At 42.8% G+C, this 26,008-nt stretch overlaps 1 protein-coding gene across 4 annotated transcripts in view; it reads right to left on the bottom strand.

The window, feature by feature from the left end:
• Window positions 1-2,226: 2,226 nt before the first annotated feature.
• Window positions 2,227-26,008, bottom strand: part of PMS1 (PMS1 homolog 1, mismatch repair system component) — a 53,913-nt gene continuing 30,131 nt past the window's right edge. For all 4 annotated transcript variants that reach the window (XM_028750408.2, XM_028750399.2, XM_077917282.1 and 1 more), the window contains 8 exons: window positions 14,933-15,049; window positions 13,329-13,451; window positions 11,810-11,953; window positions 10,714-11,582; window positions 9,619-10,077; window positions 7,402-7,532; window positions 4,487-4,638; window positions 2,227-2,882 (listed from right to left, as the gene is read on the bottom strand). In XM_028750408.2, the coding sequence (XP_028606241.2) occupies window positions 2,724-2,882; window positions 4,487-4,638; window positions 7,402-7,532; window positions 9,619-10,077; window positions 10,714-11,582; window positions 11,810-11,953; window positions 13,329-13,451; window positions 14,933-15,049 (2,154 nt within the window). In that variant the 3' untranslated portion in view covers window positions 2,227-2,723. The remainder of the gene's footprint in view (window positions 2,883-4,486; window positions 4,639-7,401; window positions 7,533-9,618; window positions 10,078-10,713; window positions 11,583-11,809; window positions 11,954-13,328; window positions 13,452-14,932; window positions 15,050-26,008) is intronic.

Here is a 26,008-nt window from a genome sequence, read left to right as displayed (position 1 = left end):
GGAAGTAGGCTTTTGGGGTGTAAATATGGGTGTCGGGCAGGAATTTTGCCTAAATGTCTGGGAAACTTGGATGGATGGATGGAAAAAACAGCAGAAAGCGCTCCAAAAGCTTTAAATCACTATTTTGGGGTTAGTTATCCCCCAAAAAGCCCAACAATTTTGGGTTTATTTCTAAAACTTTGGTGGTTTTCTAAAAGAAAGCTCGACAATCTTGGCGGTTTCCTTAAAAAAGCTCAACAACTTTGCATGTGGTGTCACGAATTTTACTTTTGAAATATGGAATGGGAACCCTAAAAAACATAATAAAACATTAAACATTTAAAAAAACTTCCCTATATGGGGCTGCCTTCTACAGGTTGTATAGTTACTTATCTCCCTGGCTCCGGGTTGCATAACTCCATACCATCCAACATTTCTCCAATGAAACTATGGACGTCCTATTCTGTGATCATTATCATCTTTATACCCCACCCATCTGACTAGGTTGCCCCAGCCACTCTGGATGGCTTCCAAAATAAATAAAAACATAATAAAACATTAAACTTCCCTATTCAGGGCTGCCTTCAGGTGTTTTCTAAAGACTGTATAGTTACTTATTTCCCTGACTCTGGGGTCACATAACTCCATACCCTCCAACATTTCTCCAATGAAAATAGGGGCATCTTAAGGAAAAGCAGGGCATTCTGGGTTCAAATCAGAGACTGGCACCATTTCTGTAAATCTGGGACAGTCCCTGGAAAATAGGGACACTTGCAGGTCTGAGTGACCTCGTATGTTTGCAGAATTTAGCCAGAGGGAAGCCCCACCAGCTTTGCTGGTGCTTTGAGGGAGGACCATAAATTGCCCCCACCCCAAATCCTTATTTTCACAATAATTCCTTTTGGTACAGTTGCTTTTTTAATGGATCTTGTCAACAGGCTCGAGCATTGCAGATCCTCTACTCAAGCAAGCCTAGCCTGTGGCAATAACCAAAAGTCCTATCTCTCAAATGTGGCCCAGAATGTCATATCCAGATTCTGAAGTTATGGAAAAGGCAGTGAAATCTGATTATGTCTGGTGTGTCTCATGCAGTCCTTGATTATTGCTGAACTGATTAGCGACATAAAATCTTTTGCAGCATAATGACTGCAAGGACTTTGCCATTGTTCACAAATAAGCTGCTTCATTTGATTGCTAATGTGCATTTCTCAGATGGCTGTATTTTCTTAAAAACAGCCATATGCTGCAATGTTAGTTCACTACTATAATTTGAAATATTATACTGTAACTGGATCTTGTGAACCTTATGCTGAGTCCACAGATTTAACTTTTCAGAGCACTACACCAATGAAGACTCACCAAGGACTCAGCTAGATAAAGATATATGTGTTGTACAGTGGTACCTTCAGGTTACAGACTCCGCTAACCCAGAAATAGTACCTCAGGTTAAGAACTTTGCTTCAGAATGAGAACAGAAATCGTGCTCCGGCAGCGCGGCGGCAGCAGGAGGCCCCATTAGCTAAAGTGGTGCTTCAGGTTAAGAACAGTTTCAGGTTAAGAATGGACCTCCGGAACGAATTAAGTACTTAACTCGAGGTACCACTGTATATGCATTAGGTAAAAAGGTAAAGGACCCCTGGATGGTTAAGTCCAGTCAAAGACAACTACGGGGTTGAGCTTCAGGCTGAGGAAGCTGGCGTTTGTCCACAGACAGATTTCCGGGTCATGTGGCCAGCAGGACTAAGCCGCTTCTGGCGCAACGGAACACTGTTGATGGAAACCAGAGTGCATGTAAACGCCATTTACCTTCTGGTTGCAGTGCTGCCTATTTATCTACTTGCACTGGCATGCTTTTGAACTGCTAGGTTGGCAGGAACTGGGACAGAGCAAGAGGAGCTCACTCCGTCATAGGGATTCAAACTGCTGACCTTCTGTTCAGCAAGCCCAAGAGGCTCAGTGGTTTAGACCACAGCGCCGCCCGTGTCCCGTATATGCATTATAACACTGTGACACCAGATGGCACACAAGCGGGTTTCTCATGCAAGGTTTACAATGCGTTTAACTGAAACATTTCTTTGATGTGTCTAGATCCAGCCCAGGTTTCATGTTTGAATATACATCTGAATATCTGTAGAGCTCCTAATTCAGCAAAACAATCCCCAAGCAGACGCAGATTCTGCACATGCTTCAGTGGCTTTGAGTAATAGCCATCTCATAAATTTTGAAAAATTAGAATATGAAATAACACAAGAGAAATACAAATTTTTATTTGGATGTATCCACATATTGTTCACTTGTAGAAAATGCATCTGTAAATAGAGCCATACACTGAGTATCCATTTAGTTTAGTGGAGACAAATCAGTATTAAACATTATATTCCATTTTCTTCTTGCTGTGAGCAGTCTTCTTTTGTACTTTTTTATTATGAACTACAAACTTGTCCAGTAGAAAAATAATGTAAAAATAGTTATTTGGAAAGCTATTTCCATCAGCTGATCTTACACTTTCAGAACGTGGATTGTCCTTCAGTATATTTTCTTAGAAACAATGAATTATTCGAAAACACATTTCAATACCATTAATTCAATGTTCATGTTCATTTTAAAAAATAGCACTCTTCCACTTCATAGAGATCAAAACACAAGACAGTTACAAATAATTTCTTAATAAATTGTGCAAAAAAGGAGAGTTTTGTTTGTAATTGTGTGAAATGTGACTGCAGGATGAGGTTTTTCCTTGCTAGTTACTCTGGAATATTTGTTAAATAATGAAGAAATGGACGACCATGAACACAGCCTTTATGTTGATTTCCAAGTTGTGTCTCCATTTTGTGGATGGTGTCTTGTACATCTTCCTTGGATATATACAAAGGTAGCTGCCGACACAGTCTTACTGCTTCTCCCTATGGGAACAAAAATGTTTACATTTAGACATTAACCTGAGGCTAAAATAAAATCCAATAAATGATATAGGTTGTAAACTTCTCCACTGAACATTTTTTACTACTCATTCTTAACCACATTCTTTTTTTCCTTTTTGCTGCGGAAATAAGATCAGGCTGCTATTCAGAAACAAGCTCAGTGAGGCTTACTTTAGAACAAATTTGCCCTGCTGTCCAGTTTCCCAAATCCCAATGTGTAAGTAGGTTACTCTTCTGTGTGGAAAAGATCCTGCCATAAATTGAAGTACAGATTCGGATAGGTAACCTACAGATATACTGCAGCTAAATTATTCTACTCAGAAGTTGCCATTGAAGGAAAGAGGCAGGAATGGAATTTGATACATGGGCTGGCTCAAAATAAAAAAGGAACCTTTCTTCACTCTCCTCCCTTCCTTTAGCTCATATATTCCACATTCTGGAGACTCAAATGGCTCAGGGCAGTGGGTCCAAAACTTTCTCCTCCACAGAACACTTGAAATTTGCTGAGTGTCTCGATGGACCACTTAAAGATTTTTCTGATTGCAATGCTCTGTTTTAGAGGCCGTATGATTTCTAACTATATTTTTGTTGCTTCATTTCTTACGCGTTGCATTTTATTGTTTTACTGTTTCAATTCCACGGGATTCAAACTGTAAAACAATAAAATGCAATATATAAGAAATAAAAATGGCCATTAAAAACACAGTTTTAAAATCTATATGGGTATCTGATGGGCCATCTTCCACCACAAATCCAGACATTTTGCAGACCACAGTTTGGGCACTCCTGGCTTAGCAACTACATGAATAGCTTTTTAGAAGTTGATACCAGATGGGTTTTCCCAGTAGTGATGTATGGAAGTGAGAGCTGGACCATAAAGAAGGCTGATTGCCGATGAATTGATGCTTTTGAATTATGGTGCTGGAGGAGACTCTTGAGAGTCCCATGGACTGCAAGATCAAACCTATCCATTCTTAAGGAAATCAGCCCTGAGTGCTCACTGCAAGGACAGATCCTGAAGCTGAGACTCCAATACTTTAGCCACCTCATGAGAAGAGAAGCCTCCCAGGAAAAGACCCTGATGCTGGGAAAGTTGGAGGGCACAAGGAGAAGGGGACGACAGAGGATGAGATGGTTGGACAGTGTTCTCGAAGCTACCAGCATGAGTTTGACCAAACTGCAGGAGGCAGTGGAAGATAGGAGTGCCTGGCGTGCTCTGGTCCATGGGGTCACAAAGAGTCGGACATGACTAAACAACAACCACCAGATGGGTGGTGGAGGAAAGCGATCTGGACTGGGGCACAGGAGTAGAGCTTTAAACACTCGGACCGCTTGTGCGTTCCAGATCAGGAAACCCAAATCTGCTACCTGCATTGGAAGAAGGGCACCCATTTGTGCTAATGGAACCTTTTATTGTAATGAAAATAACAGTCATCCAGGCCGGATCTGTATTGCGATTGCTTCTGGTATTAATTTCTCCTTTTAGGTAGCAATGCTTTAAGCATCAAGCTGTATCTTTTGATAGGACAGTGGCATTAAAAGCAGCATGCTAAAGAAGAGCTTGCAAACCATAAAGCAATACTTACCTCCAGGTAGTTCATGACTTTAAGAGGTCGACACTCATGAACTTCTTTTGCATTACAATCTACCACAGCACTCAGAATTTCTTTCAGATCAGGTATCCCATAGTACGGCAGACAGTTTGCCATTCCTTCTATTTCCAGCTGATTTCCCATAGCTGAAACACCAAATAGTAAACAAATGAATAAACTGAACACAATGATACCTGGAGTTACCAAGTGTGTTTTAAATACTGTTTTGATTTACACAACAAAATATTCACATTGAAAATTGTTGTTGCAGCTGTAATCCTAGACACGCTAGGGGCTAAGCTCATTGGGATTTACTTTTGAGTAAACATGCATAGAACTGTGCTGTAAAGTTGCAATTATAGATCCCCAGAGCTACACATTTTTAGTTTTCTTAAAATGATGAACACAACTTAAAATATTTCATTATTAGTTACTTGCACAGTGAGAGTGCTTCAGTTTATTCAAGTTCAACTTTGGAAAGCATTGGCTAAATGCTTGTTTAAATTTTTGTTAGTATTTCAATGTTTGAAACAAAGCTTTAATCCTATACAGTATGTGTGTATGTGTATATGTATATGTGTGTGTGTCTGTCTGTCTGTCTGTGTGTGTATGAGAGAAAAATGATGTTAGAATAATTTCATATGGTCTAACCTAGCTCTTTTCTGTAGAATGCTTGATGCCTGTTTATTCACAAGCAAGGAAGTTTTTACACACAAACTTATAACGCATGGCCTATGTGGGCCTTACTTATTAGAGACTAGCAAAATATGTCAACATATTTGTACCATTGGGAACGTAACATTATATTCTCTGAACATCTAAATGAGTGCATGAATTATGTGCTAAGCTCGGGTGTGCCGCATGTCTCCTTCATACTGCATGACGCCTTCTTTTCTCCCTATTCTCTAATCCGCAGGATTACAGAGATGAATTTAAAAGGAGGCCAGCAAATTTTCATGGAAAATGAGGGTTGTAGTCAATGCTAGCTCTTTTCAGAGTAGAACCACTGGAATTAATGGTTCTAAATTAGTCACGCATTAATTTCAATGGGTCTACTCTGAGTAGGAATAGAATAGAAGACAACCCTGAGAAATTAAATGATTTTGAGTGAATGAAGATGAGCAGGGCAAGGGTTGCTGGTCACCCAAGAGACCTGCTGATTTATTTCTTCAAGTCCTTGCAAACATTTGAAGACTCTGCTTCATGCTATGCGTACCTCTGTGAACAGTGGAAATAATCCAATCAATATTAAGTACTTAAATATTAAGTACATTTTAATATTTTAATGTTTCAATATTTTAATGTTGTATTTTAATCTTGTTTTTAAGTTGTATTCATTCAACTTGTTTTTATTATTGCTTGTTAGCCGCCCTGAGCCCGGTCTTGTCTGGGGAGAGTGGGGTATAAATAATAATAATAATAATTATAATAATAATAATAATAATAATAATAAAAAAAAAAATCAGTGCTTTTTCTCAGCCAGAGCATAGTTCCAGCACCTCTCTAATGGGTGCCCTTGCAGGCCAGCGCTCCCCCTGCCCGCTTCTTGTTTTTATGTACTTCAGAGAAGCCCAAAATGAGCATTTCAAGTCAAAATGGAAGCTGGCTGGTGTATGAGTCTACACTGTTTCTTTTAAATCTATGATTTGACCCAGCTACGAGCTGCTTGCGAGCTGTGATTGGTCAAGCTATGAGGCGGCACCAATTCGTACTTCCTTTTTAAGAGAGAGAGTCCATTCTTCCTCTTTAAAACTGGGCTCAGGGCAGAGCATTTGTGGTATGAAACGTTACAGGATTTTCGCAGGAAGCAACAGGACATGCACTGATTGCAAACGAAGGACTACGACAAGCCCAAAACTTCTGCAGGCACAACTGGTTGCATATAACCAGTTCAATTACATTATAAGCAAAAAATCATAATGAATGCTCAATAAAAGGGAAGTCCGGAGGGGCCCATAGTGGATAATAGGGTCTGGGGTTTTTTTAGACACAAATGTGGTAATGAAACACAAGTATTGTTTTTGATATACAGTACTATGAAACAACCTCAGATATGCAGATGACACAACCTTGATGGCAGAAAGTGAGGAGGAATTAAAGAACCTTTTAATGAGGGTGAAAGAGGAGAGCGCAAAATATGGTCTGAAGCTCAACATCAAAAAAACGAAGATCATGGCCACTGGGCCCATCACCTCCTGGCAAATAGAAGGGGAAGAAATGGAGGCAGTGAGAGATTTTACTTTCTTGGGCTCCATGATCACTGCAGATGGTGACAGCAGCCACGAAATTAAAAGACGCCTGCTTCTTGGGAGAAGGGCAATGATAGGCCTAGACAGCATCTTGAGAAGTAGAGACGTCACCTTGCCAACAAAGGTCCGTATAGTTAAAGCCATGGTTTTCCCAGTAGTGATGTATGGAAGTGAGAGCTGGACCATAAAGAAGGCTGATCGCCGAAGAATTGATGCTTTTGAATTATGGTGCTGGAGAAGACTCTTGAGAGTCCCATGGACTGCAAGAAGATCAAACACATCCATTCTTAAGGAAATCAGCCCTGAGTGCTCACTGGAAGGACAGATCGTGAAGCTGAGGCTCCAGTACTTTGGCCACCTCATGAGAAGAGAAGACTCCCTGGAGAAGACACTGATGCTGGGAAAGATGGAGGGCACAAGGAGAAGGGGACGACAGAGGACGAGATGGTTGGATAGTGTTTTCGAGGTTACCAGCTTGAGTTTGACCAAACTGCGGGAAGTAGTGGAGGACAGAGGTGCCTGGCGTGCTCTGGTCCATGGGGTCACGAAGAGTCGGACACGACTAAACGACTAAACAACAACAAAACTATGAAAAAAAGGCAAGCACGTAATAAGAACTACAGGTGCTGAATTAAATCAAAATATGAAGCCACACCATACCTGGTATTATCTTTATCTTAAATCCGTTTGCTGTAAGTCTTGTATCCGACAAGTAGGATGACCCATCAAATCTTATGCTTTCCTTGGGCATATTGCAAAGAACCTCTTTATAACGTGAATCACTAAAAAAACTGAAAATCAATCATTAATCACTTTTATGAGACAGAATCAAATTTTAATAGTGTCCCACAATCAAAGGACACGTCAATGAAATTTTAGAACTGCTTTACAGTGGTACCTCGTTCTTAAGTACTTAATTCGTTCCTGAGGTCCGTTCTTAACCTGGAACTGTTCTTAACCTGAAGCACCACTTTAGCTAATGGGGCCTCCTGCTGCCGCCGCGTCGCCTGAGCACGATTTCTGTTCTCATCCTAAAGCAAAGTTCTTAACCCGAGGTACTATTTCTGGGTTAGCGGAGTCTGTAACCTGAAGCGTATGTAACCCGAGGTACCACTGTATTTCTGAGGATGCCAGCTCAGACAGCAACTACAAACACACATACACAGTTAGAATACATCTTCCCCGCTATCCATTGTCCTGTGTTACCCCACAAGGAGAGAGCCACAGTAGCCGCTGTCCATTTTACATCATCGCAGTTGCAATCTTAATTTTTCTAGTTAAGTGATGTAGGGAAAACCATTGAGATACTTTTATTTTTGCCAACTGCAGCACATGTGGGGATTTTCCATTGGGATCACAGCTGAGGAGAGAGGGGCGAAACCTCCCTTCCCCGCATGCAGAAATCCTGCTAGAAATCACCCCCCCCCTAATATTAAAGATATTTAAATGCTGTCACATATAGTTGGGCCGAAGAGCAAAGGCCCACAGGAACAAAGGAAGTAATTGCACAGTTCTTTTCTCTCTGGCATCCAGTGTTTCCTGCTCTTTCCCCTCTCAATTTAAGGCAAGAACAGACAATGCCAGAGAAAGCAAGGAAAGCAAAGGTTTCCTTGTTCCCTCTACTCAGTCAAAACATTATGGCGACCGGGCAACAGCAAGCCTTTCCTTGGAGAAAGCACAGCACAGCTAAAAGGTGATTCACAAAATGGTGGCCATATTGATGATGTCACATTTCATACCCCCACCACTGATACAGTGGTGCCTCGCAAGACGAAAAGAATCCGTTCCGCGATTCTTTTCTTCTAGCGGTTTTTTCGTCTTGCAAAGCAACCCCATTGGCGGCTAAGCGGATTAGCGCTATTAGCGATTTAGCGCTATTAGCGGCTTAGCGGGCTTAGTGGCTAAGCTGTTAAAAGGCTATTAACAGCTTAGCCGTTTTGAAAAAAGGGGGGGGAAGTGGGGGGGAAATGGCGAGACTCGCAAGACGTTTTCGTCTTGTGAAGCAAGCCCATAGGGAACTTCGTCTTGCGAAGCGCCTCCGCGACGGAAAACCCTTTCGTCTAGCGGGTTTTCTGTCTTGCGAGGCATTCGTCTTGCGGGGCACCACTGTATTTACTAAGACTGCCATATTTTGTTTGTATAGGTAGTAGGCTTTCAAAAAATCACCAGGGCGCTTTTGGCATTCAAGGGTAAATAAAATCTGGTCTAACTCTTGGACTACATGTGTCTTGTCCTGGCTGTCTGAACCAGTAGTCTCTGTAGGTATCTATACATATCTTATACTTATCAAATCTCCTGAATTTGTTTGATACTGGAATATTATTATACCTCAATGCATACAACAATCATAGGGCCAATTCAGCTGTAATGGCAAGCTTTAATGCCCAGTATCCTGCCATTTGTTATTTTCTGGCTTCACATTGATTCCTATAGTGTGTCTGAAACACAGGACCATGGTTTGCTGTCAATTTACCAACCAGGGTCAAGCCATGGACTAAGGACCCTGATGAGGGAAACGGTATTAAACCACGGGTCCTGTTTCAGACATAACGTGGAAGAGACCAGGCTGGCAGTGTAGAAGCTGGTGAGCAGGCCTGAGGCGCATTTTGAGCTTAATAAAACCACAGTTTGGGAAGCTTCAAATGTAATGTCCAAAACAGGCCACAGGCACATTTAGAACAAGCAAAGTGAAGCTGGAGATCTTAGGATCTCTGTTAGATTGTAACTATATAAGCTGGGTCTATACTGGATTTGGGAGGGAACGCAGGAAGGTGGAATCATTTTTATTACACTGTTGTAAAATAAAAAGTAAAATAAAACCAGTCATTTGCTTGTGGTCCTTTATATGATCTGCTTTTGAAATGGCTTTCGCCTTACCTATCAGTTAATATAATCGGGTTGTCCAGTTTCTGTGTAGGAAGTTTATGGTTTTCAAGCAGTTTTTTAAACAGAAGGGCTTCTTCTACTCTGTACGGATTCAACATCATTATCTTTTTCTCAGAGGCAATTATCCACGCATCAGGAAAATTCGGAAGACGAATTAGGCAAGGATCATCCTTAACAGCCTCTTTCTGTTTAAGCACATGAAGTTTATGTCTGAATGAATCCACAGAGAAGGGCACTTGGACAATTTTTATTGCTTTGCAACTATTTGGTTTCTCCTCCATTTGAGAATGAAAAAGTTTATCAAGTTTCTGCTGATTAATTAGACAGTCTTTAAGTTTGGACTTATGTTTTCTCTCTCTCTCCCTTGTTGATCTTTGTATACTCTGATCTGCAGCTTTTCTGCTCTGCTTGTTGTATCGCTCCAAGTCTCTTTCAGCCTTTTCTTCATATCTTAACAAAGAGGGGAAGAAGGGGGAAGAGAAGGAACATATGAAACACTAGCAATGGTTCAGTCAGAGTCATTATATATCCACCTATAAAATATGTTTTCTCTCAAAATTAATTGTTGGAAGAAAAATAAATGTCATTCTCCCACGCTATTTTATCATCTTAGTTAATATCTTGTCTCTTATAAGTACCCCAATGTTCAGCAGCCAGTTCTGTTTGTAGTAGTGCTTATCAACACATTACTTTACAGATCTTATGTTTGTATTGTTTACCGCTACTAACCCGGAAAGTATTAACGCCAAATGCAAAATATGATATACAAACTATATGCACTGTATACAAGATTATGGGAATTTATGAGCTGTACAGGCATTAAGCTGTTTCATACAGATTTGAGAATACATTTAATGGAAAACTGAGGGACGGAGGTAGCAACACCTAAGTTGCTGCAGTAGCAGCAAGCAGTAGATAATTAGAATTAAATTATCTATACAAGATGTTACACTTATCAAGCCAAAAGCATTTTCCATTCTGGTTTAGAAATCAATATGGATAAAACTTGTTTTTGAACATGAGTCACACACAGGATGGAAACTACAGTCCAGTTTTAGTGAGCAGAAGTGAAGTTTGCAAACTTACTTCTTTTTCTCTTCTTCATTCAGTGTTTCCCACATTTCTTCCAATTTCAGCATTAGTTCTTCCATGCTCACTTTGGCATTTTCAGCTAACAATCGTGGGCGATGGTCTTGAGTAAAAAAGTCAAATGCTGACATGGCTTTCTTTATTATCCGATTTTTTATTATGTCATAGGCTGTAATCTGTCCCAGTTTATCATTTACCACATTTGTTTTTTTCAGACTTTGAATGCTACTTCCCTCTTGAAATGTTTGTTGGCCATCATCATTTCTTCTCTCTTGAGGCCTTGCACGTTCCATTTCAGGAACCAAAATCCGAACAGGTTCAATGTTCTCTCCTCTGGTATTCTTAAATGCATTCCCCAAACTCCATTTGTCAGCAGTTACTTCAGAAGAAGCTTTCAGGGTTGTGGTTCTCTCTATTGCTTCCTGGAAATGGTCATTTCTCAAATCATCATCAAGGCCATTTTTAGAATTTGTGTCTGTTAAAGGATTGCCATCTAGGTTAAATATCACCTTAGACTTATTCTGTTGGTGCTCACACAAAAATCTATCAGACACAGCTGTCTCGCAGCCAGATAGTTCATTTTTGGTAGAAAATCCTACAGCTGAATTATTATACAACATTTGATTCTCCAAACAAACCTCTGAGGGTTTTTCCATTCCACTATTTTGTGCATTACTCAATGAAATCAATTGAGTGTGTGCAGGTGAATCAATGTTCCTGGGTTCGGCTTCATTTACAGACACATTCATTTGTTCTGCTTCATTAACAAAGATGTCTCCTGACAAATCAGTTTCACAAGAAGCAGTCCCAGGTAGAGGTCCATAGAGTGAGGTCAAGACATTTTCAACAGCAAGACAGACAGACTCCTAAAGCAGAAAAATGGTAAGTACATTATTGTGATAAATAACTTATGCTAGCTAGCTACAGCATAATTAAGTCAATTGAAAATGGATTCTGCTCAGCTTATTTTTAAACCTAAAGCTATGCATAGAAGCATTATTATTTTTTAAAAATCTAAACACATTTTTAACTGTAATTGTAGCAAAACAACATTATTAAACTGCTCATTTGTATATAAATGGACACGCTGTACCTTATTATGCAGAAACACTTGAGATTTATCTGGTGTTAAATTGACATCCACAGCAGATGGAGGAACAGCAATGTTTATAAAGAAAACAGGGTGTGAACGGTTAGAATCCTTGTGTGACTTCAGGTTATAGTATTGCTGAACCAGCTAAAACCAAAAAGAATAGCATTTTAAATGTACTTTCCAATTAGAAATGAATGCAATACAAAACTTTAATCTGATATATACTTATCTTCTATGTGTGCAAGTAGCAACATTTTATGTGCATGCAAAGCATGAATTTTTCTATAACATCTTGCGGGGAGTCCCCCATTAGTAGGAAGGAATCAACTTTCAAAGAGTTGTGAATATTTTTTTTAAAACCTTGTTACCAGAAATGTTACCATAACACAATGGTATTGAGCTACAATTTTTCATTAAGCATTGTAAATAGATGTGAGAGTCAATAAAATTGGCTCATTACTATTCTACACCTACAAGAGTTAACTAATGCACTAATTAATTGTCCATTAGTAGTCTCTTGGGCTTCCCGATCAGAAGGTCAATGGTTCGAATCCCTGCAACAGGGTGAGCTCCCGTTGCTCTGAACCCAGCTCCTGCCAACCTAGCAGTTCGAAAGCTCGCCAGTGCAAGTAGGTAAGTAGGTACTGGTGTGGCGGGAAGGTAAATGGCGTTTCCGTGCACTCTGGTTTCTGTCATGGTGTTCTGTTGCACCAGAAGCGGTTTAGTCCTGCTGGCCACATGACCCAGAAAGCTGTCTGTGGACAAATGCCAGCTCCCTCAGCCTGAAAGTGACATGAGCGCCACAACCCCATAGTCGCCTTTGACTGGACTTAACTGTCCAGGGGTCCTTTATTGTTATCTTATTAAGAAAGATTGCATCTCTCTCAATTTTATGATATATAGAAGGAAAAAATTCATGGCCAGGATCGAAAGAGCCATGCAACCAATTACACAAACTAGGATGCGGTGGTGCTGTGGTCTAAACCACTGAGCCTAGGGCTTGCTAATGAGAAGGTCGGCGGTTCAAATCCCCGCGACGAGGTGAGCTCCCGTTGCTTGGTACCAGTTCCTCCCAACCTAGCTGTTCGAAAGCACGTCAAAGTGCAAGTGGATAAACAGGTACTGCTCCGGGGGGAAGGTAAATGGCGTTTCCGGGTGCTGCTCTGGTTTCGCCAGAAGTGGCTTAGTCATGCTGGCCACATGACCCGGAAAACTGTCTGCGGACAAACGTCGGCTCCCTCAGCCAGTAAAGCGAGATGAGCGCCGCAACCCCAGAGTCATTCACAACTGGACTTAACTGTTAGGGGTCCATTACCTTTAGAGTGGGATTTGGCATTGCCATCTCTATCTCATACTAACCAACTCTGAAACTGAAGGGAATTTCAAATGATGTGGCCTGCTTGACAAAATTAAAAACCCTGCTGGCGCAACCTAGCCATTGCATGCAGCTAATGCAGCTCTTTCAAACCTGGCAAATATTTTATAATCTGCTGGGTCAAGGAGCTGAGAAAAACCGTACCTTTAGAATTTCCTTCTGGTGCACTGGTCGATTGTTTACAAAGATGAAGCTCCTTTCTGCACTTGCATGACTTGTCAAACAACCATCTGAACTGGGCTTTGGAAGAAAGCCGCTGAGAAACACCTAGAATTGCAATGAAACTGGCCATTAAAAACTACTGTTTCCCATGACAATCACTTCACAGAAACTAGAAGGTTCAGATCAGAAAGAAGAAATGACTCCAGATTTTCATGGCATTTAGAAGTCTCCTGCTTCGCTTTCATTGAAATTAAATCAAGGCAGTTGACGATGAATGAGATCAAGAGTTAGTGTGAGGCTGTCGACAGAGCACTAAATTTGGATGTTGAAAAGCCAAGTTCAAATCTCATCCAGGTTTGAAGGTCAACGGGTAACCCTAGATGTCATTCATAACCTCACCAGGTGGTTCTCCCTCCTCTGGTCAGCACTTACCAGACACTGAAGCTAACCATGAATTCATCTCTAACTGAGATTTAATTCTGAACTAGGGGAGATTTCTGGAGTTAAGCCTGAATTTGAAAAGTTGCTGGAGGCTCGAAGCCCCTACAGTAGATCTTCTTGTCCTAAGGGCCTTCTACAGAAATTTTCTTTTGCGCCCCCCCCCCCCCCCCCGCAATTTTTCTGCTGCTCTGCCTAATGGGATGTTTTGAAGAACAGCCCTGCTAAGATAATTCAGGAAATAATCAAGTTCTTCTCAACTGAGGGAGGGAGGGACTCGGATAATTTCCAAGCTAATCCAAGGCAGGTGAGAGAGATCTCACCCACCTCCACTAATGTTAAAAAGAAGCAATGAAGAAACCTTAAAAAGACACAGAGCAAACCAACCACAAGCCAATCAGAATCACAAAAGCACTGCATGTGCAGCACTTAAGTATTTTTACATCCTTTTTATAGGAATAATATCTTTACCTCATTCCTAATTACAGTTACTTGGAAGGTAGCCATATTGATTTCATGGGAATGTACAGTGGTACAGTTTTCGAATGTAATCCATTCTGGAAGTCCATTTGAGTTCTGAAACGTTCGAAAACCGAAAACTCAATAGCCGACAGCTAGGCCTCAGGATCTTGCGCTCAGCAGAAGCCGCGTGGCATGTTCGACTTCTGAGGCGCGTTCACAAACCGAAGCATTTACTTCCAGGTTTACGGCATTCAAAACCGAAATGTTTGTCAACGGAGACATTAAAAAACCGAGGTACCCCTGTACTGTCATGGAAATCTAGTTAGGATTATAGCCTAAGAAGTGCGAACTTCGTTGCCCTTTTATGTGATGCTAGAAATTCACTGTGTGAACCAGTGACAAACAGGTAAACTCCAAAGCCATTCCTATGATATACCCATTGATGGTCCAAGCATAAAAAGTTCTTTAGATATAAACTACACCTTACTGAGAAAAAAATTAAGCATGTTTTTTGTTGTCGAAACAAAACATATGCAGATAGAAAGGAATGGAATTTAACACAATAGCAACCCAAAATAGAAGCACGGTGCTCGATTTTATATCCTTATTTAAAAAGTGAAGAACTCATGCTGGTTGAACTGATGAAATAACAGGTGGGGGAAACATATAGATAATTAGAAACTTACCTCAGGATCTTCACTATGGTGTTGAAAAGGTACCATGCCGCTCATAACGGCAGTTCCCACTACTGCCATGAAAGCCATTTTGTGATCGGACACCCTGGTCTTCTGCCACATAACTGTCTGAAACAATATAGCATAGACTTCATGTCAAAATTTTGACATTAGGTTTAGATTTATTCAACAGGGACATGACATGACCACAGATATTTGTGCGCAACACTACACTTGAAACAGTGTGTTTAACATTCTGTTCCTAGACACCAATGTGAACCCATTATTTTCTTATGATTTAGTATCTAATACAGAACACTTTCCTTCTTCTTTTGTACACAATGAGCTAAGCTGAAGCAACTGGGCTGTCTATCTGAGTGCAGGGGGCATGACTGGCTGAGCTGCCTGTCTTCCAGATTGAGGAGTTGGGCTTTATTTTTAACCACTGAGAAATATGAAAATGCAGGATTCTACCACTGATGTCTGCTTCTTCGCTCACAAATCCCAACAACGCAATTAACAGACTTAAGGGAAAGTTGCAAAACAGGTTAATAAATAGGCTCACTGGTGCAGATCGGATACATGTATGTATGTATGTACATAGGAAGTTATTGGTTATCTTTATAAAACCTTTCCCCGAAAAGTATAAAATAACTAAAGCAGCAATTAGCGAAGACGCAGGAGCATTAGAAACCAGTCTTCCTTTAAGTGTTCATTATAATCCTAGGGAAGCGGCCGGTGCTTTGGTCAATTTTCCGATTTGAAGGTTGGCAGTTCAAATCCCTGCAACAGGGTGAGCTCCTGTTGCTTGGTCCCAGCTCCTGCCAGCCTAGCAGTTTGAAAGCATGCCAGTGCAAGTAGATAAACAGGTACCACTGTGGTGGGAAGGTAAACGGCGTTTCCATTCACTCTGGTTTCTGTCACGGTGTCCCATTGTGCCAGAAGCGGTTAAGTCATGCTGGCCACATGACCCGGAAAGCTGTCTGTGGACAAGCGCCAACTCCCTCAGCCTGAAAGTGACATGAGCGCCGCAACCCCATAGTCGCTTTTGACTGGACTTAACCATCCAGGTGTCCTTTACCTTTACCTCATTATAATCCTGTTCAAAATAGGCACTTTCCATCAAACTATAAATGCTCAATTAACCTACCGCTGCAGAGAGATCAGAAAACGGCCTTTATCTAGATATGCACATCCTCAAAAGGCTGCTTACTGTTATATGTTCCATTCACATCAGCAGTTACTGTGGTACTTCTGGTTATGAACTTAATTCGTTCCGGAGGTCCGTTCTTAACCTAAATCTGTTCTTAACCTGAGGTACCACTATAGCTAATGGGGCCTCTTGCTGCCGCCACGTGATTTCTGTTCTTATCCTGAGGTAAAGTTCTTAACCCGAGGTACTACTTCCGGGTTAGCGGAGTCTGTAACCCGAAGTGTTTGTAACCTCAGGTACCACCGTATTAGCTACAGCTCTGCACTTGTACCAACACTCAGAGATGGATTGGAAAATTACGCCCGGATTCAGGAGCAACACAACTATCTTATGTTCAGGGGTCCGCAAATTCAATGGGTTTTGCATCTACGGAGTCTAGTGGACCTGATCAATCCAAGCAGTTTTCCTGCACGCAGCACCGTCCAGAATGTACACAAAGGACAAACTTCAGGTTCTGTTATTTCTGCCCCCTGCCCAATATAATGGCATCTAAAAGCTGACTTCAGTATGCAAATGCAATACTGCACATAGAATCACAGAATTGTAGTGCTAGAAGGGAACTACGAGATGGGGCCAAAATCCACAGCCCTGAGATTAAAATGTCTACGTTCTACAGACTGCAGAGAAGCTAAATATGCTCTGAAAGTAACTTTCCCAGATCTACATTCCCCGTAATGTGACTGCAAACAGTACCTAAGAAATCAACCAGAGACCCAAACACTATTGCCCCCAAAATTGTGGAATTGTTGTTTGTAGAGACACTTTCAATAGTTTTTCACTTTTCTGATTGGGTCTTGTTTCTTCCAACAAAGCAGTTTTTTTAATAGCATTTAAAAAAAGAGAGAGGTTATATTTGCAAGGCATTGTTTTCACTTGTTTTGTTAAAAAGTATTTTTTTTAAACATTTAAAGCAAATGATTACATCTAAACCAAGATGCTTTTGACACAACTGATATAAACATCACGGTGCTTATTTTAGCTTCTATCAATGTGACGCCGCAGATATAAATCTTAGTTGCTGATTAATGCAAGGATGTTATTACATTGCCTGACCTGCTGAATGTCTGATATACATAACTCTTCAAAAGATCAGTTAAAAAAAGTTTTAAGAGAGCTCTGGAACATGAGAACTTACTAAATGCAAAGTTTGTAAAAGCAGGTAACAGCTAATCACCGGAGGAATTTCTTATTTACTTTTCCTTAGGAACTGGAATCAGTAGGGGAAACCTCCAAAGCTGATTTTTTAAAAAATCAAATGCACCAAGCCCAAAAAGCCTTGTTAACTTTTACATTTCTTTACTTCTGAAAGCAACTTGATTTCCCAAGCAAGCTTCCTTGCACTACTTTATAATCTTGATTATACTCCGAAATCGTGCTATAAATATATCACACACCCCCATGTATTTTCTAGGTCACATAAACCTGGGGCCTAGGATGAGCCAAGAAAGAATATGACTCTGGGCAGTATGATGACACTGCGAAAGTACCCTATCAAAATATATTATTACATACAGACCATCTTAGGTTTTGACAGAGCTGGCCAAATATATCTTGACTCCTCTCTGTTTCATTGAAGAGTACTGCATGAATCGAAAGACTACGAAGTCTTTGACATCGCTTTTGCCCAGATCTGTTCTATGTGGGGTGCTGGGGAACCAGCCCACCTTACACAGAACAAATGCCTGCTAGACCTATTCGAATGATACTGCTTCCTATGGGCTGCCACTGAGAAAATTTACTTTAAAAAACAAACACAGAGAGGTGATTCCAGGGCTGGTGAATTCCCATGATCAATGATACAAACCAGTAATGTTCCATTTTCCAACTGTTCCCTCCACCCCTTGAAAACTTTTGCCGTTTCAAAGTACGTTTTTTAAGCTGCCAATTAGTTAACAGCATAAACTGTTTAGCACTTGTTTGACATATCAAAGTTATTTGTCCGTCCCTTTTCAATCCAGAAGAGAATAACCTAACTATATTTTGTAGGCACTGCACTCTTCCTTCCTGGATTAAGGAGACTAAAATACCGTATTTTTCGTTCTATAGGACGCACTTTTTCCCCTCCAAAAATTAAGGGGAAATGTGTGTGCGTCCTATAGAGCGAATGCAGGCTGCGCCGCTAAGCCCAAAGCCAGAACAGGGAGACGGAGCACTGCGGAGCGCTCCGTCTCGCTGTTCCAGCTTGGGGACGGCTGCGCGCAGAGCGTCTCCAGGGCAGCGGGGTGCCTTCACCCCGCTGTCCTGCAGAAGCTAGCAAGGCTGTTCCCAAGCCAGAACAGCGAGGCAGAGGGCTCCGTCTCGCTGTTTTAGCTTGGGGACGGCTGCGCGCAGAGCGTCTCCAGGGCAGCGGGGTGCCTTCACCCCGCTGTCCTGCAGAAGCTAGCAAGGCTGTTCCCAAGCCAGAACAGCGAGGCGGAGGGCTCCGTCTCGCTGTTCTAGCTTGGGGATTTCTGCGCGCACAGCTTCTCCAGGGCAGCAGGGTGCCTTCACCCCGCTGTTCTGCAGAAGCTAGCAAGGCTGTTCCCAAGCCAGAACAGCGAGGCAGAGGGCTCCGTCTCGCTGTTTTAGCTTGGGGACGGCTGCGCGCAGAGCGTCTCCAGGGCAGCGGGGTGCCTTCACCCCGCTGTCCTGCAGAAGCTAGCAAGGCTGTTCCCAAGCCAGAACAGCGAGGCAGAGGGCTCCGTCTCGCTGTTCCAGCTTGGATACGGCTGCGCGCAGAGCGTCTCCAGGGCAGCGGGGTGCCTTCACCCCGCTGTCCTGCAGAAGCTAGCAAGGCTGTTCCCAAGCCAGAACAGCGAGGCGGAGGGCTCCGTCTCGCTGTTCTAGCTTGGGGATTTCTGCGCGCACAGCTTCTCCAGGGCAGCGGGGTGCCTTCACCCCGCTGTCCTGCAGAAGCTAGCAAGGCTGTTCCCAAGCCAGAACAGCGAGGCAGAGGGCTCCGTCTCGCTGTTTTAGCTTGGGGACGGCTGCGCGCAGAGCGTCTCCAGGGCAGCGGGGTGCCTTCACCCCGCTGTCCTGCAGAAGCTAGCAAGGCTGTTCCCAAGCCAGAACAGCGAGGCAGAGGGCTCCGTCTCGCTGTTCCAGCTTGGGGACGGCTGCGCGCAGAGCGTCTCCAGGGCAGGGGGGGCCTTCACCCCGCTGTCCTGCAGAAGCTGCAAGGCTGTTCCGAAGCCAGAACAGCGAGGCGCAGGGCTCCGTCTCGCTGTTCCAGCTTGGATACGGCTGCGCGCAGAGCGTCTCCAGGGCAGCGGGGTGCCTTCACCCCGCTGTCCTGCAGAAGCTAGCAAGGCTGTTCCCAAGCCAGAACAGCGAGGCGGAGGGCTCCGTCTCGCTGTTTTAGCTTGGGGATGGCTGTGCGCACAGCCTCTCCAGGGCAGCGGGCGCTGCGCTCCAAAGGCTTCAGGGATCTTTGAGGCTGGTGGTGGGGGAAAGCAGCGCTTCCCCCCACCACCAGCCCCACAAGCCTGGGTGAATGTACCTTGAACGCACCTTGTTTTAGAGGTGGAGAACAAGAAAAAAAATTTTTTCCCTGTTCTTCCCCTCCTGTGGTCCGGTGCGTCCTATGGTCCGGTGCGTCCAATGGAGCGAAAAATACGGTAATAACAAGAGAGGAGATAAAGAAATAGTATATTTACAAGCAGGGCAAAAAGAGAGAGATGCTTGCCACCTAGGACAACTGCGTCCTGGCGGAATTCAATTTTAGATCCTTAAGTAGATGCAAACATTGTAAAACAAAATCTTAGAGATGAGCATGGAAGTTCCTCTCAAAACAGACACAACTTCACACTTGTGAAAAGGAGGATGTCTTGTGGTGATTGAACTATTTTTATGCTGATGCTTATTTCTGACAGAATGTAGTGTTGGAAATGACCACAAGAGTCTTCTAGTCCAGTCCCCTGCAATGCAAGAATCACAGCTAAGGAAACCCTGACAGATGGTTATCCAACCTTTGCTTAAGGTAAAGGTAAAGGGACCCCTGACCATCAGGTCCAGTCGTGACCGACTCTGGGGTTGCGGCGCTCATCTCGCTTTATTGGCCGAGGGAGCCAGCATACAGCTTCCAGGTCATGTGGCCAGCATGACTAAGCCGCTTCTGGTGAACCAGAGCAGCGCACGGAAACGCCGTTTACCTTCCCGCCGGAGCGGTACCTATTTATATACTTGCAGTTTGACGTGCTTTCGAACTGCTAGGTTGGCAGGAGCTGGGACCGAGCAACGGGAGCTCAGCCCGTTGCAGGGATTCAAACCCCCAACCTTCTGATCAGCAAGCCCTAGGCTCTGAGGTTTAACCCACAGCGACACCCGCGTCCCTCTCAACCTTTGCGTAAAAACTTTCAAATAAGGAGCGTCCAAGGTAGACTTTCCAAGGTAGACCATTCCACTGTTTTGACAGCTCTTACTGTTCCTTTGTGAACCACCCAGAAGACATTTTTGAATAGGTGCATGAAATGTAAATATAGAATAATAATATAAAAAAATGAAAAGAATAGAGAAAAATGGGAACCAATCATGAGTTCTGCAAGGAATTTGCAAGTACCAGAATCATGCTCTGAAGAAGCAAAAACTGATATATTAGAAAAACCCATATTAAAAACAAAAGCATATACAAAGGCCTAGTTCACATGTAATACAATATCAAAGTATGGTTTACCATGAACAAGCAAGCTTACTTGTGCACAGGGGAAAAACTGTCACAAGTCTCCTCTTCCCTCTGTCCTGCTGCCATGTTAGCAAAAGCTGAGCCATAGTTTACTTAAGTGCTATGTCCAAACCTGGATGTATGGTTTGTCTCACTACAAGCAAGTTTGGACACAACACTAAGGCAAACCATGGCTTAGCTCATGGTTGCATGGCAGTACCAAGAGCAGGTAAGGAGCAAAACAGCTGCAATTTTCTCCATGTGCACCAGCACACTTGCTTGTTCACAATAAGTCAGAGTTTGGCTTAGTGATAGGTGCATACCAGGCCATTGAGGCAATGCTAACTGTTCAGTACTGAATGAAAGAATAGAATCTATTCTCGTTTCTTTATATTACTTGCACAACTCAGTTTTCGTTGCCTATCAAGTGTTTGTTTGCATAGAATAGATGAACCGGTTAAGATTCTGTAGGAAACTGGTTCATCTGTTCTATGCAAACAAACACTTGATAGGCAACGAAAACTGAGTTGTGATCTGTGGCAATGGCCGGGTCTCAAGTAGCACTAAGCCATGGTTTAGTGGACAACCCTCAGTGAGACAGGAAGCATCAGGGTTGCATGTTCTTCCTCCCCCTTCTTCTTCCTATATAAATGAGAAAGACCTTCTGCCAAAATTACCTCCAGTTTCAAAGAATCATGGTTTAATAGTGGGTTAACTAAGAATCCTGATTTAAAATGAACCATGTTTAGTTACTAAACCCAAGTTACGAATCACAGGTTATAGAGCTGGCTCTACTATTGTTTGTTTGAAACCAGGATTCTTGGTTTGTACACAACAAACAAGGTGCCCTTGAAACTGAAAGTAATCTTCACAGACAGCAGAGGGAAGGGATTGTGTACAAGAACACTTTGTCTAGGCCCCCCGAGTCTTGTCTATGTAGTGCTAACGTTTAGCTGCTAAACCATGGTTAGCAGTACAGTGGTATCTTGGTTTGTTTACGTCTTGGTTTGCATACATTTTGGATTATAAACACGTCAAACCCGGAAGTGCATGTCCCGGTTTGCAACCTTTTTTTGGATTACAACCCATTTTTTTGGATTACGAGGACCCATTGGTGAAAGCGCGTCTCGGGTTACAAGCTGTTTTGGTTTACAAACGGACCTCTGGAATGGATTATGGTTGTAAACCAAGGTACTACTAAACAAGCGCAATGTCCTATGCATTGAGAAAACAATTTTAGAAGAGGATGTGTTAATATCTCCTGCTAGGCCTAATTAATTTGCTAGTTTTCTCCCCAGACAGAAAAATCTAGCTTTTCCCATGCAGTAAATCTATCCCAGGTAAACAGCACGCTAGTGCATAGAAAATTGCATCATGTGTTCATACTTTTCTCCAGAGGGGAGATGAATTACTCTGCATATCTGAAGAAACCTTGGAAGTGTAAGAAGAGAAAGTACAGCTCGTTCGCTTATTGTGTAAAATGTGTCTTCCCCTTAATCATGTCACAATTCATGGTATTCTCCGGGAGTGGGTGGTGCTGTAGTCTAAACCACTGAGCCACTTGGGCGTGCCAATTGGAAGGTCATCAGTTTGAAACCCAGTGAGGGAGTGAGCTCTGTGCCAGCTCCTGCAGTTTGAAGGCTAGCCAGTGCAAGTAGATAAATAGGTACCACTGTGGCAGGAAGGTAAACGGCGTTTCCGTGCGCTCTGGTTTCCATCATTGTGTTCCGTTGTGCCAGAAGCGGTTCAGTCATGCTGGCCACATGACCCAGAAAGTTCTCTGTGGACAAACGTCGGCTCCCTCAACCTGAAAGCGAGATGAGCACCGCAACCCCATTGTCGCCTTTGACTCCACTTAACCGTCCAGGGGTCCTTTACCTTTTACCTCATTGAATTCTATACTTGTTCAAGTAAAACCAATTTGTTTTAGGATATGTATGCTACTACTGAACACAAACATGGAAGATCAACTGTTGCCTCTCCCTTAAGGGAATAATTTCGGCAGTCATTCTATCTCCACATAGATCATTGTCCCGCGAGTGGTTCCACAGAAGACGAACGCGCGTTTGCAGAGACTTTTATTTGTACAGCTTACTTCGTCCTGTAGGCCCATTATGCAAATGCAAAAATCTGTATGAACGCTGAACCCTCAGCCTGCAAGGAGTTCCAGTGTAAAAATACCTTCACACATTTACGTGGGGGGGACAGGGGACCACCGTTTCTAGCCAAGGTAGGCCGTTTCAGGGCCCAGGATCTGGCCTACGGGCTTGCCAGATGGCCTCCCCTGTTTTAAAGAGCCTAACTTTAGAATCCTGTGTTAAAAAGCTACAAGCAGATGCAGCCATGTGTAGTACTGAAAGCTAATGCCGGGTGAAAAATAATACCTCCATCAGGAGTTTGCCTGGTCCTACAGAAGCACTGCAAGTACTTGTAAATTCCAGAGATAAGGAATTCTGCACCCTCAATTTACAAGCAGTGGTTGCTTTTTTAAAAAAAAAACTATTTGTTGTTTACCTGAATGGTGCTCAATTATAAATCCCAGCTCACTGAAGAGTGCAATACTGATCAGGTGAGCCACATTTTATTCTTTATGGACACCTTCTCAGCATCACCCGCACTCTCTTGCAGGCCTCGGGAAGATCTGTTTTCTATTAGATTTCCCCACTGTCAGTCTTCAGAGCGAATTCTGTCAACATTGTCATACTCAAATTTCTCCTTGCTCATCTAAACCTTTCCTCTCAAAGGGGGAGGTATTCGGGGGGAGCAGGTGACGGAGAAGCCTTTGGCAGGGTAGCTAGCTACTGAAAGGGACTGCCAAAAATCTGAAAATGAAGTGTTGGGAGAGTACTGAGCCTCCAGACAGCGAGCTCTTCCCTCTAGCGAAGTTTAGCAAAAAAAAAACCCCAACCATACAAATCTTAGCACGGAAACTATGAGTCCCTTGTTCCACTGCGTATGAAAGAGATTGAAGAACACGACACGAAAAAGGTTTCCCTCCACAAGTCCGCTTGTTTGAGTTAGCTAAAGACATTTCTTATTTTGAACAGTGAAGCATCTTGCGGCATCTTAAAAGACTAACAGTCTTTCGGTGGCATTAGTTTTCATGGACTAATGACCACCACCAGCCCTCGGATGCACAAAGAGTTTTGCTTAGTTAGCAGATAATATATTAAATAATGCACCTATGGGCTTACAGCAGGGAATTGTAAACAAGTCATGAAATGCAAGAGACACAGTCTGACAACTCTATGCAAGCATCTCAAATCTGCAAAGAAGTGTGACAGAAAGTGTTGCACTTTATGGTGTTTTGGCTCCCCACCCACCGCTATTTTCTCCTTTACAGACATGTGCATATACCGTATTTTTTTCGTGTATAACACGCCCACATGTATAAGATGACCCTTATTTTGTGGGTCAGCAAAGTTGTTGCCCAAAGTTGTTGAGCTTTTTTTGGGAGGAGATTGTCCAGAGCTTTGGGGGGGGGGCGGGGGGAGATCGCTGCGACCACCAATCGTCTGCACACTCGCAGCCAAAAGACCGCCTGCCCACTTGACGCAATCACAGCCAATCGCCAGCAGGCCTTGCCACAGCAACAAATCACACGACCAATCACTGCTGCAAACCTCCTGATGCCACCAATTGCCCGTCACACCTCTGCTTTCCGTGTATAAGATGACCCGCAATTTCTGCCAATTATTATGTATCTGCCACTGAAGATCATACAGTTCAAAAGCAGGTTGTATTGTTAGGTGTCAGGTTTCATTCTTCTGATAAGATGAAGAAGATTTTATTACAATGGTACCTCGGGTTAAGTACTTAATTCGTTCCGGAGGTGCGTACTTAACCTGAAACTGTTCTTAACCTGAAGCACCACTTTAGCTAATGGGGCCTCCTGCTGCTGCCAGAGCACAATTTCTGTTCTCATCCTGAAGCAAAGTTCTTAACCTGAAGCAGTATTTCTGGGATAGTGGAGTCTGTAACCTGAAGCGTATGTAACCTGAAGTGTATGTAACCCGAGGTACCACTGTATTATTATTATTATTATTATTATTATTATTATTATTATTATTAGCTCAGCCGGCACAGCATGAGACTCTTTTAATTTCAGGGTTGTGGGTTCGAGCCCCACATTGAGCAAAATATTCCCGGCACTGCAGGGAGTTTGGAATAGATGAGCCTTGTGGCCCCTTTATGATTCTACTACTTTTAGTGGAATTGCCAGAGAAAAAGAACAATCTGGCCCAAGCTGAAAGTCCAAATGGTGAATGTCTGAACCCAACCCACTTAGATGCTTTGGGTTCTACCCTAAGTGCCGCTTGTGTCCAAGGAAATACTGCCCTGGTCCATTTGTCTTTTTTAAAACATTTCCTGAATGTCCCCAAATAACTCTATAGCTGAAAACAGGCAAGAGATGTGTGCGGATTCACATTAGCCTATACATGGTGTGCATCTGTGGGAGGGAGAAACAATTTGGGCTCCTTCAGAATAGGATCCAGTAAAATCAGAAAGAACAGGAAAAATGCAGAGGGGCAGGATAGTTTGCTGCTTGCATTTTCCTGCACAAAGGGGAAAGAAGCACTCATGTCATGCATACTGATTGGGTTTTTAAAATGGGCAGCCAGCACAGCAACTGAGCTTTGCCTCAACCATTTCGAGAGCAACTGTTTTGTTTTCTGGGGGAGCAATGGAGGACATATCTTTGTGTCCAGCAGTGACACTGCAAGGCAAGCAAGGAGTAAAACGAAGGCGTCATTGGACGTTTCTGCAGCTCCCTCCAATTCTCCTGGACATCGATGGAAAGCGAGTCCGCTCCCTTTCGAAAAATTGCAAAACACACTCAGAGGACTCCAATCTACGCAGTCCCTGCCCGTAATGTCTGACTATGACCTATAAGACCTGAAGACAAGAATTTCAACAGGTACCGCATACTATATATGCGAGCAGCTGATACAACATTTCTGCTATAAATGATGTGCTGTCATTTGAAAAATGCAATGGATGAGAAACTAGATGACTCAAGGAATTGGTAACATGATACAAAACATTCCACCTTTAGGTCAGCACTTCAAATTCAACCTGTTTTTTGGGTGGGGGTGGGGGGAGTTGTTACATCGAATATTGAACAGCTGGGAGAGTAAGATGAGTTGGTCTCAGTCATTTCCTAGTAGACAGGTGTCCATCTCTCGCACATTTACTAACCAATCAATAAGTTCTTTTCTGGTTCTATTAAACATGC

The sequence above is a fragment of the Podarcis muralis genome, chromosome 1 (assembly GCF_964188315.1).
Source record: "Podarcis muralis chromosome 1, rPodMur119.hap1.1, whole genome shotgun sequence".
Lineage (NCBI taxonomy): Eukaryota > Metazoa > Chordata > Lepidosauria > Squamata > Lacertidae > Podarcis > Podarcis muralis.
This window is presented reverse-complemented; position numbering and strand designations above follow the sequence as displayed.